This window comes from Podarcis cretensis (assembly GCF_951804945.1).
Source record: "Podarcis cretensis genome assembly, chromosome: 12".
In the NCBI taxonomy this organism is placed as follows: Eukaryota; Metazoa; Chordata; class Lepidosauria; order Squamata; family Lacertidae; genus Podarcis; species Podarcis cretensis.
The window spans coordinates 55,589,166-55,603,490 of NC_137181.1; the positions used below are offsets into that span (position 1 = coordinate 55,589,166).

Consider the following 14,325-nt stretch of genomic DNA (forward strand, 5'->3'; position numbering starts at 1 on the left):
TCCCTTTACCTTCCCTGGTCTAACACTGTAACTCTACACCAGCTCTCAAATGGAGCAAAGCAGCCCAATTTTGCCTGTATTTTACCACACTACTCTGATCAGATAGGAACACTATCATATTAATAAACTGTTGCTTATTTTGACAGCAGGATGACTGACATAGTCAATCGTTATAAATAAACTGTTACCTAATGTATGTGTAATTTGTCATCAATTTGAGATCAATATGTGTAATTTGCTTTGAAGGGTAGCTGTTTTTGTCCTTGACTATGTGCCTGCCTTTCTTGATGTAACATGATGATGTGTTTTCCTTTCAAGCCTCTGTATGGGCTACTCCAGGCTAAGTTGCAGCTAATTACACATGCCTACTTTGAAGAAAAAGACTTCTCTCAAATTTCAATACTTAAGGTAAGTTTTCTGTCTAGAAATGCAAACTCTTGTGTGATACTGATCTGTGAACCATAGAGGGCCTTCATTATTATCCATTTGATTCCTAAACTTTAAAGTCACCCTTCCTTCATTTCTACCTGCATAGCTTTCCTTTCCCTTGAAGCAAATGGGGAAGCCCATGTAGACTGAGAGATAGGTGAACTCGCTGGAGTCCACAGCCAGGATAGAATCATAGAATCATAGAGTTGGAAGAGACCACAAGGGCCATCGAGTCCAACCCCCTGCCAAGCAGGAAACACCATCAGAGCACTCCTGACATATGGTTGTCAAGCCTCTGCTTAAAGACCTCCAAAGAAGGAGACTCCACCACACTCCTTGGCAGCAAATTCCACTGTCGAACAGCTCTTACTGTCAGGAAGTTCTTCCTAATGTTTAGGTGGAATCTTCTTTCTTGTAGTTTGGATCCATTGCTCCGTGTCCGCTTCTCTGGAGCAGCAGAAAACAACCTTTCTCCCTCCTCTATGTGACATCCTTTTATATATTTGAACACGGCTATCATATCACCCCTTAACCTCCTTTTCTCCAGGCTAAACATGCCCAGCTCCCTTAGCCGTTCCTCATAAGGCATCGTTTCCAGGCCTTTGACCATTTTGGTTGCCCTCCTCTGGACACGTTCCAGTTTGTCAGTGTCCTTCTTGAACTGTGGTGCCCAGAACTGGACACAGTACTCCAGGTGAGGTCTGACCAGAGCAGAATACAGTGGCACTATTACTTCCCTTGATCTAGATGCTATACTCCTATTGATGCAGGCCAGAATTGCATTGGCTTTTTTAGCTGCCGCGTCACACTGTTGGCTCATGTCAAGTTTGTAGTCAACCAAGACTCCTAGATCCTTTTCACATGTACTGCTCTCAAGCCAGGTGTCACCCATCTTGTATTTGTGCCTCTCATTTTTTTTGCCCAAGTGCAATACTTTACATTTCTCCCTGTTAAAATGCATCTTGTTTGTTTTGGCCCAGTTCTCTAATCTGTCAAGGTCGTTTTGAAGTGTGATCCTGTCCTCTGGGGTGTTAGCCACCCCTCCCAGTTTGGTGTCATCTGCAAATTTGATCAGGATGCCCTTTTGTCCATCATCCAAGTCGTTGATAAAGATGTTGAATAAGACCAGGCCCAAGACAGAACCCTGTGGCACCCCACTAGTCACTCTTCTCCAGGATGAAGAGGAACCATTGATAGAAAAGAAGACCCTTAGCTTACATTATTTGCATTCAGAAGGTTTCTTTTTCTTGATTTTCTTGTTTTAATTTTTTGCAAACTACTCACTTTGAGGGGTGGGTGGGTGCACACGCGTTTAAATCAAGGGGTATATACTTTTTATGAAATAAAGAAAATAGACCAGGGGATGTGAATGCCGTGCTTTCCAGATGGTGATGAACTTAATTCCCATAATCCCTGGACACGGACCATACCAGCTGGATGGAAGTTGGAGTCCAACAGTATCTCAAGTGGACTGTGTTAGCTACCACTGGTTAAGACCCAGGGGTGGTCACCCTTGTGGTAGAGGTTTTCTTGCTATCACCCTGAGCTCCACCTGCTGCAAAAAAGGCACACACTTAGAATCAAAGAATTCTGACCCTGAGGTTTGTTTGTTTTTGAGGCCCAGAACCTCACAGTCCTTCCCCGCCAAAGTCCATTCCTGGTTACTCCAGCTTTCTTCATTTCAGCAAAGAGCCATTTTTGTTGCTTGTTGTTGTTGTTGTTGTTGCTACCTTTGCTTAATAGTTGTGAGTCAGAAATGCTTGTCACAATAATAAATTTAGGAAATGCGTAACTAAAATTTAATTACGGATGATTGGCAGATAAGCTGAAGGAACTCCATAATATATAATTTGTGATAAATCTTTGATATGTATATTGTATTGAAAATTAATGAAAACTTTCATAAAAAAAGAGAAATGCTTGTTGATCTATTGAAAATTACCCAGGGATCTATTAGGTAGGACCCAGTCTACTTTCTGCCCATCCCTGGTGTAGCCAATACTGAGCTAGGTAAACGAGTGGCTCTGCTCAGTTTAAGACAGTGCCCTATTGTAATGAATGTATGGGGGTTGCTCGTGCATAAGTTGCCACCACACCTGGCTAGGTAGCCTGGTTAAACCTTTCCTGACTGGACAGCCCTTCACTTCGTGGCTGTTCAGTCGCTAGCAGAATCCGTCAGTGGGCGTTTCTTAAACTTCTTCCAGCACAGAAGCTCTTTGACGCCAAGTCTACGCCTACTTTCCCTGCGTGGAAGTCTTCTGCGCAGGGTGGGTGTGGGCAGAGGAGGACCTGTGCTCTCCCCGCTGGTCTCCAGCGAAGAGTCCTGGAGACCCCTCTCCGATTCCCCCAACCGCCCCCCTTTATCCCTGGTGTTACGCTGATTTCCTTCCCCAGCCGATGAGTTCCCTCTCTCCCTGCTTGGCCCTTCTCCGGCATCACTTGGGAGCCCTGCCTCCACTTCTGGCTCTGATGTCAGTTCCCTGACACCTATATTCCAAGATCAGCCTTTCTCGACCTTGGGTCCCCAGATATTGTTGGACTACAACTCCTATCATTCTTAGCCAGCATGGCCCGTGGTCAGGGTGTAGTTCAAGAACATCTGGGGATCCATAGTTGAGAAAGGCTGTCCTAGAATGAGCCCAGGGGAGCTATGTGTTGTTTTTCTCAACCAGTGCTTTTCCCCATTGCAAAGGAGAGGATTTTCAAATGCCATTGGTGGTGTAGCACATTAAAGAAGAAGAGAAGATTTTGGATTTGATATCCCGCCTTTCACTCCCCTTCAGGAGTCTCAAAGCAGCTAACATTCTCCTTTCCCTTCCTCCCCCACAACAAACACTCTGTGAGGTGAGTGGGGCTGAGAGACTTCAGAGAAGTGTGACTGGCCCAAGGTCACCCAGCAGCTGCATGTGGAGGAGCGGGGAAGCGAACCCGGTTCCCCAGATTACGAGACTACCGCTCTTAACCACTACACCACACTGGCTCTAAAAAGGGTCAAAGATCCCATTGGGTTTACAGCCACTCTGGGTTATACCAAAGGATCTCTTTGGATTCCAGCTGAAGCCTCTGGGAGTCCATTGGACCGATGTCTATGCATTTAGCGACTCATTGAAAAAAAATGCCAAGAATCTTCTTCATAGCATAGTATTTTGGCAGATCCATGCTGTATGAAGCCTTTTCATTTATTTTCTAGTAGATGCCTTTGGAAAGTGTTTTTAATGCTTTCAAAATTTATGGCTTTGCAGGAACTTTATGAGCATATGAATAGCTCGCTGGGAGGAAGCCCCCTGGAGGGATCACAGGTTTATCTTGGTGAGCAGTATTTACTAAATAACACAACTGTTCAATTTTCATTTCCTAAAGTACTTTGTTGGTTCTAAAGTCTAATGCCAAGTCTGCGCACGCCTAAATAATGTACCAATTATTGTGATTACTTTTCCCATCAGTCACGGGGCTAGATAAACCTGTCACTTTTTTTCCTTTTACATAGAATGCTTGTCATTTTCGCTGCTGTGTGAGGAGAGCTGCTCGGATGCTTTTTCAAAATCATGTTTATTCAGAAGTAATGAGTGGATTATTAAAGGCCTATTAATAGGAGAAGGGCCTTCCTCCTGGCTTTAATGGGAGAAGGCAGTCAACTATTATTGGTAGTTAAAATCCAATTTGCATTTGTGATCAATGAACCATGTAAGCTCCCACAGATTCTTTGCCCCTAAGTGCTGGGAAAGTAGTACAAAATCTTTTAATCCTGCTGCCAGCAGGTTTCTCCACATTTATAAGCAGGAAGAGTTGGTGGTTCTTACTAAGGTGTGCTAATTGTTTTGCTGTCCCTACTTTTAGGCCTGTCTCCAAGAGATCTTGTCCTTCAGTTTAGACACAAGGTATGTTTCTTCCGGATGTGAATTCTGAAGGAGGTACATCTACTTCTGCCTTTGCTTTGCTTTTGACAAACAGTGAAGATGCATCTGCTCCAGCAAGGTTTATTAGGGGATTCATTCTCAAATGTATTAAGACCGCTCAGTTTGTAAAGGTTACTGTTCTGTGGTTGATAGTTGGCTTAGTTCGTTTGGGCTGAATGTGATACTTAATAGTGAAGGGTTGTAGCTCATTGGTAGAAGATCTGCTTTGCATACAGAAGGTCCCAGGTCCCCTCCCTAAAAACATGGAAAGCTGCTGCCACTAAGTGTGGTGTAGTGGTTAAGAGCGGTAGACTCGTAATCTGGTGAACTGGGTTCGCGTCTCTGCTCCTCCACATGCAGCTGCTGGGTGACCTTGGGCTAGTCACACTTCTTTGAAGTCTCTCTGCCCCACTCACCTCACAGAGTGCTTGTTGTGGGGGAGGAAGGGAAAGGAGATTGTTAGCAGCTTTGAGACTCCTTAGGGTAGTGATAAAGCGGGATATCAAATCCAAAACTCTTCTCTTCTATTTACAACACTGATCTAGATGGACAAAAGATCTGGCCTTGTGTGAGGCAGCTTCCTTTCAAGGCAGATCTTGTACTGATGTAGACGGCCTTCACGTAACATGGCCCCAAACCATTTGAGACTTTAAATATCAAAACCAGCACTTTAAACATGGCCCGGAATTGGTGTCACGTGCTCTGATCACCTTGCACCCACTAGCAATCAAACTCAACAGCTGACATTTCCAAATCATATTCAAAGGCAGCCCCATGTACAGTGTATCTACCTTGGATGTGACCACCACATGGATTACTGAAACAAGGTCCAGTCCCTCTAGATAGCGTCCGGTTTCCCCTGGAAAAAAGGCACATGTGCTTCCAAAAAGTGCTGAGCCCAAGAGAAACCACAAACTTAGTCCTTCAGGGACGTCAAGGCCCATCAAACAGCAGTTGTACCCCTGTGTCCGGATCAGCTTGCTTCCCTAAGCATAGCACCTCTATATTATTTGGCCTGAGCTTCTGTTTATTCACCTTGATCCACCTCAGGACTGTCTCCAGACACCTATTTAGGATTTCCACAGCCTCCCTGAGATTGACAGATGGAAAAGAGAAGCAAAGCTTGGCATCATCTGCAATTTGAGCTCAATCTTCTGGGTGATTTTTCCCAATGGTTTGACTTAGAAGATAAACAGCATGCAGGACAGAATAGAATTTTTAGGGCCTCCAGAAGCCAGAGGTATAGGCTTCAAGAGAAATCCTTCAGTATCATATTCTGGGACCAAACCTCCAGAAAGGACTGAGGCCGATGTAGTACCATTCCTCCTCTTTCCAATGCAGCTGCACGGCCCAGAAAATACCGTGGTTAATGGTACTGAATGCCACTGAGAGGTCTAAGAAAATGAATCGTGTTGTGATCTTGTCTGGTTCTCATTGTAAGTCATCTACCAGGATGACCAAAGCTGTTTCTGCCCCGTATCTGGGCCTAAAACCTAGAAATTTATAACGTCTCATTACAACTATGAGTTGTTTAATTGGTTGATTGATCCTTTCAGGTGCTTTGAGTATTTTAAAAGAAAAGCCAAGTTATAAAAGTAGATGAAATCATTTGTTCAGATATTTATTGTGCATTTCTGAAGTGTCAAATGGAAATGATATCATGAAATATTAATATGCATACCTATTGCTGTTGTTTAAGATTTGTGTCTCTTTGTTTTGAAGGTCTTAATACTTTTTAAGCTGATTCTCCTAGAGAAAAAGGTAAGATCTCTTCCTTCTCCCCAGGTTGGCAGAAAGAACTGAAATGGACTTGCTTAATGACGTAGTTTAATGGAATATGGATAGATGTTATCCTCTGTGGATAGATGTTATGAGCTATCCCATGCATGCAGTTAGCTAGTATGGAGACGTGCCTGTTCTGTTTGCCTGCTTTTTAATGTTTCAATTCAGCAGTAGTTGCCATGGCAAAGGTAAGCAAACTTTGCTAAGGTTGTGGTGTGGCTATATGAATACAGATATGCAGATGTACAGAGACAGCTGTATGCAAGGCAGCATAACACAAAATGGCTGCCAAGTATAAAAGAGCAGAAAAGGAAAGTACCCCAAAATGGTACAGGCATGTCTCCTTCCGCCCCACTGGGGAAAAGGCACCCACATCAGCCAACACTGTGCTCACTCCCAGAGAGAATCTGTCTGCACTTTTCCTTTGCTCAGACCATGTCACAGCCTTGACATGTAATAAAATACGGACAGGCTTATAAGAATGTGTGTTTAGTGTAGTGGAAGCCAGGCCAATGTAAATAGGAACTGGGCAGGAAGAGCAAATCGTCTCTCAAGCATTGTAGATTTTTGAGAGGATATTTACTGAGATCATTTGCGGTAACCATAGGAGGTTAGGGTGCGCCTGTGGGTACCTTGGTTTATATTCATCCAGTAGCCACGTATGTTTAAAAATGAAGGGTGGAAGGGATTAATTCATGGGTAGGCAAACTAAGGCCTGGGGGCCGGATCCGGCCCAATCGCCTTCTCAATCCGGCCCGCAAACGGTCCAGGAATCAGCGTGTTTTTACATGAGTAGAATGTGTGCTTTTATTTAAAATGCATCTCTGGGTTATTTGTGGGGCACAGGAATTCGTTCATTTTTTTTTTTCAAAATATAGTCTGCTCCACCCCACCCCCAAGGTCTGAGGGACAGTGGACCGGTTCCCTGCTGAAAAAGCTTGCTGACCCCTGAATTAAATGCTGCGTGCTATTATAGCTACAGCAGCATGGGAAGATGATTATTAATCTGAACTTTTTACATGTCACAAAGCATAAATGCAAGAGTACTCCAGAGCGTTGAGCCATACTTGCCCTTCCCGTTTTAATGCACTGGAATCTGTGGGATGTTTCCTGGAACCTATGAGGAAGCAGACCAAACGCAGAGTAGCATATCCTCTGCTTCTAGGTTCAATCTTCAGCAGAGGTACTGAGGGTTCTTCCAGCTGTATAGCTGGAACTATCTGAGGAGATTACAAATGTTGCAGAAGAAGAGGGGGTAGGGTCATGAAACAAAAGAGCAGGTGAACCTCTTTGAAGAATAGGTCTTAACTAAGAGCAGGTCCGCAGGTGGCGCTGTGGGTAAAAGCCTCAGCGCCTAGGGCTTGCCGATCGAAAAGTCGGCGGTTCGACTCCCCGCGGCGGGGTGCCCTCCCGTTGCTCAGTCCCAGCACCTGCCAACCTAGCAGTTCGAAAGCACCCCCGGGTGCAAGTAGATGAATAGGGACCGCTTACTAGCGGGAAGGTAAACAGCGTTTCCGTGTGCGGCTCTGGCTCGCCAGAGCAGCGATGTCACGCTGGCCACGTGACCCGGAAGTGTCTCCGGACAGCGCTGGCCCCCGGCCTCTTGAGTGAGATGGGCGCACAACCCTAGGGTCTGTCAAGACTGGCCCGTACGGGCAGGGGTACCTTTACCTTTACCTTAAGAGCAGGTCCATGCTGACTCAGACTATATACCTTGAGACCTGGCTCCAGATGCATTCAAGAACTATTAACAGCACACAGTACTCTGTTGGCTCCTAGGCTCTGGATATAGATGGAGTTGGGGCATCCTTGAATAATTTAGCTAAACTGCAACGTAGGAAAATTTGTTGCTTGTGATTCCTATTTCCAGTGCTGTAGAGTTCTGCATGCTGTTCTTTAAACATCTGTACCACTGAGCCTCTTGGGCTTGCCAATCAGGAGGTCGGCGGTTCAAATCCCTGTGACGGGGTGAGCTCCCGTTGCTTGGTCCTAGCTCCTGCCAACCTAGCAGTTCAAAAGCATGCCAAAAAGTGCAAGTAGATAAATAGGTACCGCTCCAAGTGGGAAGGTAAATGGCATTTCCGTGCGCTGCTCTGGTTTCCGTGTTCTGTTGTGCCAGAAGCGGCTTGGTCATGCTGGCCACATGACCCGGAAAACTGTCTGCGGACAAATGTCAGCTCCCTCGGCCTGTAAAGCGAGATGAGTGCCACAACCCCAGTGTCATCTGCGACTCAACTTAACTGTCAGGGGTCCTTTACCTTTTATCTTTTTATGCCTTAGAAAGTCATGTGCTGCTGTCATTCTGGGTGTTATGAACTGGAATTGTTTGTTTTTCGTTCTTCTCTTTCTCTAACGTTTGTCATTCCCACCCACCCCTCCCTTTCAGGTTCTGTTTTATATCTCTCCAGTGAATAGGCTGGTGGGAGCCCTAATGACAGTCTTATCACTCTTTCCTGGTAAGTGAGAGTAAAGTATTTACAACAATAGAAAGCATGTTACACAGTTTCCCATGTCACCTGAACGTAGAACTGTGATTAGCTGTGGTTGGTTTCCACAAGCCATTTTTAGAAATCACTGTTCGAAGCTGGATTGTTTGAAACAAACCATAGTTAATGTTAACCACAGTTTGCTGGCCCAGACCACCTGAAAAATCACAGTTAACCAGAACTCCTCCTCCCAGTCATACAGTAAGAGGAGAGGAAGGGAAATGTCAAGGCCGAAAGAAGACTATGTTCATTCAGGTATTGCTAAACCATAGATCAGAATGACATTTGGATACAGCTTGTCTCATGAAAGATCACTAGTATGGTATATTCTAGCAAGTATAAGGAACTGTGCTTCAAGCTATAAATATACTGTGCATGGAAATCTAAGCATTCTTAGAATCGTAGAATTGGAAGCAACCCCGAGAATCATCTAGTCCGACCCCCTGTCATGCAGGAATCTCAACTAAAGCATCTTTGCTCAGGAAAAAGGGAGCCTTCAGATACAGAGCTGTAAGGTAGCTTTCAAAGTATGCAATGTGTTTTGCATTATGATAAACTCACTTTTCATGATGCTATTATCCAAGAGATTTTTATAATTTCCAGGTATGATAGAGCATGGTCTCACTGACTGTTCACAGTACCGGCCAAGGAAGAGTGTTTCAGAGGATGTCGGCCAACAGGAAGTCCCACCTCCTACAGATTATTATGTTTCCTTGTCCACTGTGGCGCTTTCAAACGAAAACGTGGAAACAGATGCAGAAGGCCCAACATTGTCTGGAAACCAAGAACGGGACACTGAGAAAGTAGATGTACCTTTATTTCAGACCGAGGACAATCTCAACGGAGCACACGTCTCCAGGGACAATGGGCAGCATTTGAAACCTTTCTCACGCACTTCTCCAGAATCATCTGAAAGTGACTGGGAAACCCTGGATCCTAATATCCTGGAGGACCCCAGTTTGAAAGAAGGAGAAGGTGAAATCACTGCAGTAGCAGCACAGACTGAAATCCTTCCAAAGGAACCTGCAGTCTCTGGAAGCATTCCCATTACTGCGCAGCCTCAACCTAACACAGGGCACGCAGTCTTTGTTCCTGGTCTTATATCAGGTTTGGAAGAGGACCAGTATGGCATGCCGCTAGCTGTTTTCACTAAGGTAACCTGGCATGTTTTGGCTTCTGGAAAGTTTCCACGTTGCTTTTTATCTTGTTTCAAAGTTGTATTTTTATCCTCTCATTGGGTAAGCTGTCCTGGAGCAAGTGCTCCTCATAAAGGTGGACTGCCAATATTTTTAAAAACAAATAAGCAATTCCTTTAGTAAATCAGTCAACAAAACATTATGGCGCCTCTTTTGAAAAGGTGAGGACCTGTTTTCCACAAGGTCTCCTTTTCTGGATGGTGAATGCCATGGGGTCATAACAAACCTTGCACAGTTTAAATCTGCCACAGTTGTAGAGAAATGAATGAGGTATCTGATCAAAGCTCCACAATTAGACGAGGGGGGAAATACAGTAATGTGACAGGGGGGAAAAGCACAGCACAAGTCTTCCAGGTAATACAAGCTGGGCAGCTGTGCTGACAGGGTCAGTGGTGTTAACTTTTTGGGAAACTGCAAGGATATCTTAATACCCAAAGGGAGTGGGACAAGAAACCAAAACAGACGGAACACCCCAGAGTCTTTGTGGCATCACCAGGAACTGGGCTGTACTCACTCATGGCAGGGCCCTGCCAGAATGGAAGTAGCAAACACTTTCTCTGATCTGGCCAGGGTCATAGGTCATGGGTGGAGAACTGCTTTGCATGCAGAAGGTCCCAGGTTCAGTCCCCAACATCTCCAGGAAAGACTAGGAATTTCCCCTGTCTGAAACCCAGAAGAGCCATTGCTGGTCAGTGTAGGGACCATAATGAGCTAGATGGGCTATTGGTCAGACCTTGGTATAAGGCAGCTTCCTGTTCAGCTCAGAATAGGCCCACCAAAGTTAATGCACATGGCTTAGTTTCAGTAATGTTAATGTGTGTACTCTGAGCAAGACTTGGTTGAATATTGCCCTGTTCCATACAAAGAGTCTCAAAAGAGCAGCACTGACTTTGTGAGTCTGGGACCTAGCCTAGCTCTGCGTTTCCAGCACTTGCCATGTATGAATCACTCATTAAATTCTCACTACTAAGGGATTCTCTATCCGGTAGTGTAAAACAGTGGTTTTATTGTCACATGAATTGTGGTCCTCAGATCTTCAGCAGTCATTAGCTTCATGCATTTTAACTGCATGTTTGCCGATTTTATATCTGTAACTTGAGACATCCAAGCACGAATCCTAAAGCCCATGACCCATTTACAGGTCACAACCCACAGATTGGGAAATGCTGGTCTAAAAGAGACCTCCAGAATATCTGGGTCCCGTTGACTACTATGGCTGACAGATACAGTGGTATCTCGGGTTACATAGGCTTCAGGTTACAGACGCTTCAGGTTACAGACTCTGCTAACCCAGAAATATTACCTCGGGTTAAGAACTTTGCTTCAGGATGAGAACAGAAATTGCGCGGCGGCAGCAAGAGGCCCCATTAGCTAAAGTGGTGTCTCAGGTTAAGAACAGTTTCAGGTTAAGAACGGACCTCCGGAACCAATTAAGTACATAACCAGAGGTACCACTGTACTGTATAAATAAATCTATCATGAACAGCTTGAGTGCTGGTGGCTCCTGTAAGTAAGATAATGTCAGGAGCATGTTGATACCTTAGGCCAGAGGTAGCCAAGGTGGGGGTCTCCAGATGAACTCCAACTCTCCTAAGCCCTTGCCAGCAAGGCCAGTGATCAAGGGTGATATGGGAACTTTGGACCGAAACATTGGAAGGGCACCATGCGAAGCGGTCTGAAAGGCTAAACAACATTACAGATGTTATAGTATGGGAATTATTGTCTCTCATGCCCAGATTGTATGAGGCAGTGCCCTAGTTCATGTTTGTTTCCTATGTGTCTTCAGTCTTTCAAGTCAACAGCACAATTTTTATAACAGCTGGAAGTGGGCTAGAGTTACTGATTCTATTTATAAGTTAAAATTATGCTTTCAATAGCATCAGTTAAAATTGGGGTATAATCTACATAAAAGTGTTTTGTTCAAAGACTTCTTAAAAATAGTAAACTTTCCTGGAAAATACTGGCGTAATTGATGGCAGACACACGCAAACTATAGCCATGTGCTCTCTAATCTTAATTTTGTGGAACTCTAGCTGGAAAACCTGATATCAACTTCTTTTAGAATGAGTTTACTTAGTTTTTATAGGATACTGTTGTATCATAAGCTTGACTTCCTGTAATTCTTCCATGGTTACTCATTTAAAAACAGTTCCCCTTCCTCCACCATAAATTTTCCATGTTAAACTCACAGTGTTACTGCAATATTACTTGGGGGGGGTATTTCTAAAAGTGAGTAGTCACAAAGCAAGAGTGTTCTAGTGGTGACAGTTTCCTATAAAATTTAATAATGAAACGATCAACTTTTTGCCTTACTCAGATACAACTTCCCAGCATAGTACATTCTGTCCTTATGTTCTTTGCTGAGACTCCGAAGGTCACAGTAATTGGGCTTGCAGTCAGATCAATCTGTTCTCATTGCCCTTTATCTGACAACTATAAAATGCAGGCACCATCAACTGGACGCATTTAAAGCAAGGAACCACAAGACCTTGGTCTGGCGTTACTACAAAAAAGCCTTGCATTTCTATGTTCCCTCCCTCCCACACTTCTCCTTTCATATTCACTTCCAATTTAACCCACAGCAAAGCCCACAATTTGTCTGCTTTAGATTTAATTCATATTTGCTCCCATGTATGTCTGGGAGGAGGCAGTGTCTGAGCACAGGGCGTGTTCATACAGTTTGCTGAATCTGTATCCTGCCTAGATTTCCTGCTAATTTATTGACAGTAATAGTTTAACTCAACAGAGCAATATTCCACTGAGGTGTGATTGTTAACTGATGAGGAAGTAACAGTTCAAGTTGCAATTACAATCTTCATTATTTTTTCCTTGTTCATTAGAACATCACAGCATTTTAAAGTATCAGCTCCTGCTCTCCAACCTTTTTCTTTCTCACATTGATCTCCTCCCTCTCTTTTCTCTGTTTCAGGGATACCTTTGCTTGCCGTACATGGCGCTGCAACAACACCATCTCCTGTCTGATATAACCATTCGTGGGTTTGTTGCAGGAGCCACCAACATCCTTTTCCGTCAGCAAAAGCATCTAAGTGATGCTATTGTAGAGGTATGAATCATTTTCTTTTATATCATAGGCAGGTAACTGAATGGCAGCTTTTTTAAAAAAAAGAAGAAGAGTTTTTTGGGTAAAATGTGCCATAAAAATAAGGATATAGCCGGCAAAGGGTCATACTTCCTAACAAATACAATTGCTTAACTACTTGAGTATATTCTACCCAACAGGAAGATTCTTCTTATCCCAAGTCCTATTTCGTCTCTTTATGGTAGGAGGGAAGCAGATCTTAAACATAATTTCCAGGACCGCATTTGGGCACTCTTCAGATACCCAGAGTAAAACTAATGGTTCTTTCCACTCATACAGAACTGTTCCAGTCTACAGATTGCAGCTCCCACATGGTAGTTGCTTGAAAGAATCTTCCACAGCTTTTCCTTGTAAACACATAGTGACCTGCCCCGTGGAGTGGCAACATTGCTTGGAGAACTTCCCTTCTATCTCCAGCAATCCGGTTGTAGAGTTGAAATAGACCCAGAGAGACTGTTCATCCCTGCCTCCCCAGAACAGGACCCGTACCCCAAATTCACTCTGTGGTCTGTTCTATACCTCAGTTTATCACAAGGAAAAAGAAGACGATTGCTTGTTGTAGGGAGTAAAGATGGTTGATCGGTGACTGAGTTAGTTATAAGAGAAGTGGGCTCGTAATCTGGTGAACCGGGTTCGCTTCCCTGCTCCTCCACATGCAGCTGCTGGGTGACCTTGGGCTAGTCACACTTCTCTGAAGTCTCTCAGCCTCACTCACCTCACAGAGTGTTTGTTGTGGGGGAGGAAGGGAAAGGAGATTGTTAGCCGCTTTGAGACTCCTTAGGGTAGTGATAAAGTGGGATATCAAATCCAAACTCCTCTGTTGCCACCTGCAACTCTGCAGTCAGACTGAGTTTCATCTCCAAACGCTGCAGCACTGCACATCAGTTGTGGCTTGTGGTTCAACAGAAGTGAGTAGCTCCTCTCAAGAGTTCAGCTCAGGTTGTTTAGTTTTTCCTCTGCACTGCTTTTTCATGTTGGGTTTTTCTCAACAGATTGAGGAAGCTCTGGTTCAAGTCCATGATCCTGAGCTCAGGAAGGTTCTGAATCCCACAACAGCTGACCTGAGGTTTGCAGACTTCTTGGTAAAGCACGTAACTGAGAACCGGGACGATGTCTTCCTAGACGGCACTGGCTGGGAAGGAGGTGATGAGTGGATCCGGGCCCAGTTTGGCTCATATCTCCATGCGCTGCTCGCTGCTACTCTGCAGCCAGGTAAACCCTGGTGCCATTGCTTCCATTTTTTTATTTTTTTAAAAATCCTCTAAGATTATACTTAGCAGCTGTAACTAGGACGAGTAAATGGAAAGGACAAAGAAATATAGGGATCTGGGTCTGACCTAGTTAGTAACCGTATGGAAGCTCTGATGCTGTATTAAAAAGAGGGACTGCTTTTCACAGACCCATGCAGAGGTTGTCTGAGGCCCGAGAGTCTTGTC

The 14,325-nt window shown here is 44.4% G+C and overlaps 1 protein-coding gene and 1 long non-coding RNA gene across 2 annotated transcripts in view; both read left to right on the forward strand.

Moving 5' to 3' along the window:
• LOC307199684 overlaps positions 1-14,325 on the forward strand; it is a 99,616-nt gene that overhangs the window by 34,827 nt on the left and 50,464 nt on the right. The window lies entirely within an intron of this gene.
• The window catches only part of AVL9 (AVL9 cell migration associated), a 40,518-nt gene that overhangs the window by 17,517 nt on the left and 8,676 nt on the right, over positions 1-14,325 (forward strand). The window contains exons 5-12 of the mRNA XM_079947589.1: positions 319-408; positions 3,672-3,738; positions 4,267-4,307; positions 6,048-6,086; positions 8,494-8,563; positions 9,197-9,747; positions 12,719-12,853; positions 13,882-14,101. Of these exons, the coding sequence (XP_079803715.1) occupies positions 319-408; positions 3,672-3,738; positions 4,267-4,307; positions 6,048-6,086; positions 8,494-8,563; positions 9,197-9,747; positions 12,719-12,853; positions 13,882-14,101 (1,213 nt within the window). The remainder of the gene's footprint in view (positions 1-318; positions 409-3,671; positions 3,739-4,266; positions 4,308-6,047; positions 6,087-8,493; positions 8,564-9,196; positions 9,748-12,718; positions 12,854-13,881; positions 14,102-14,325) is intronic.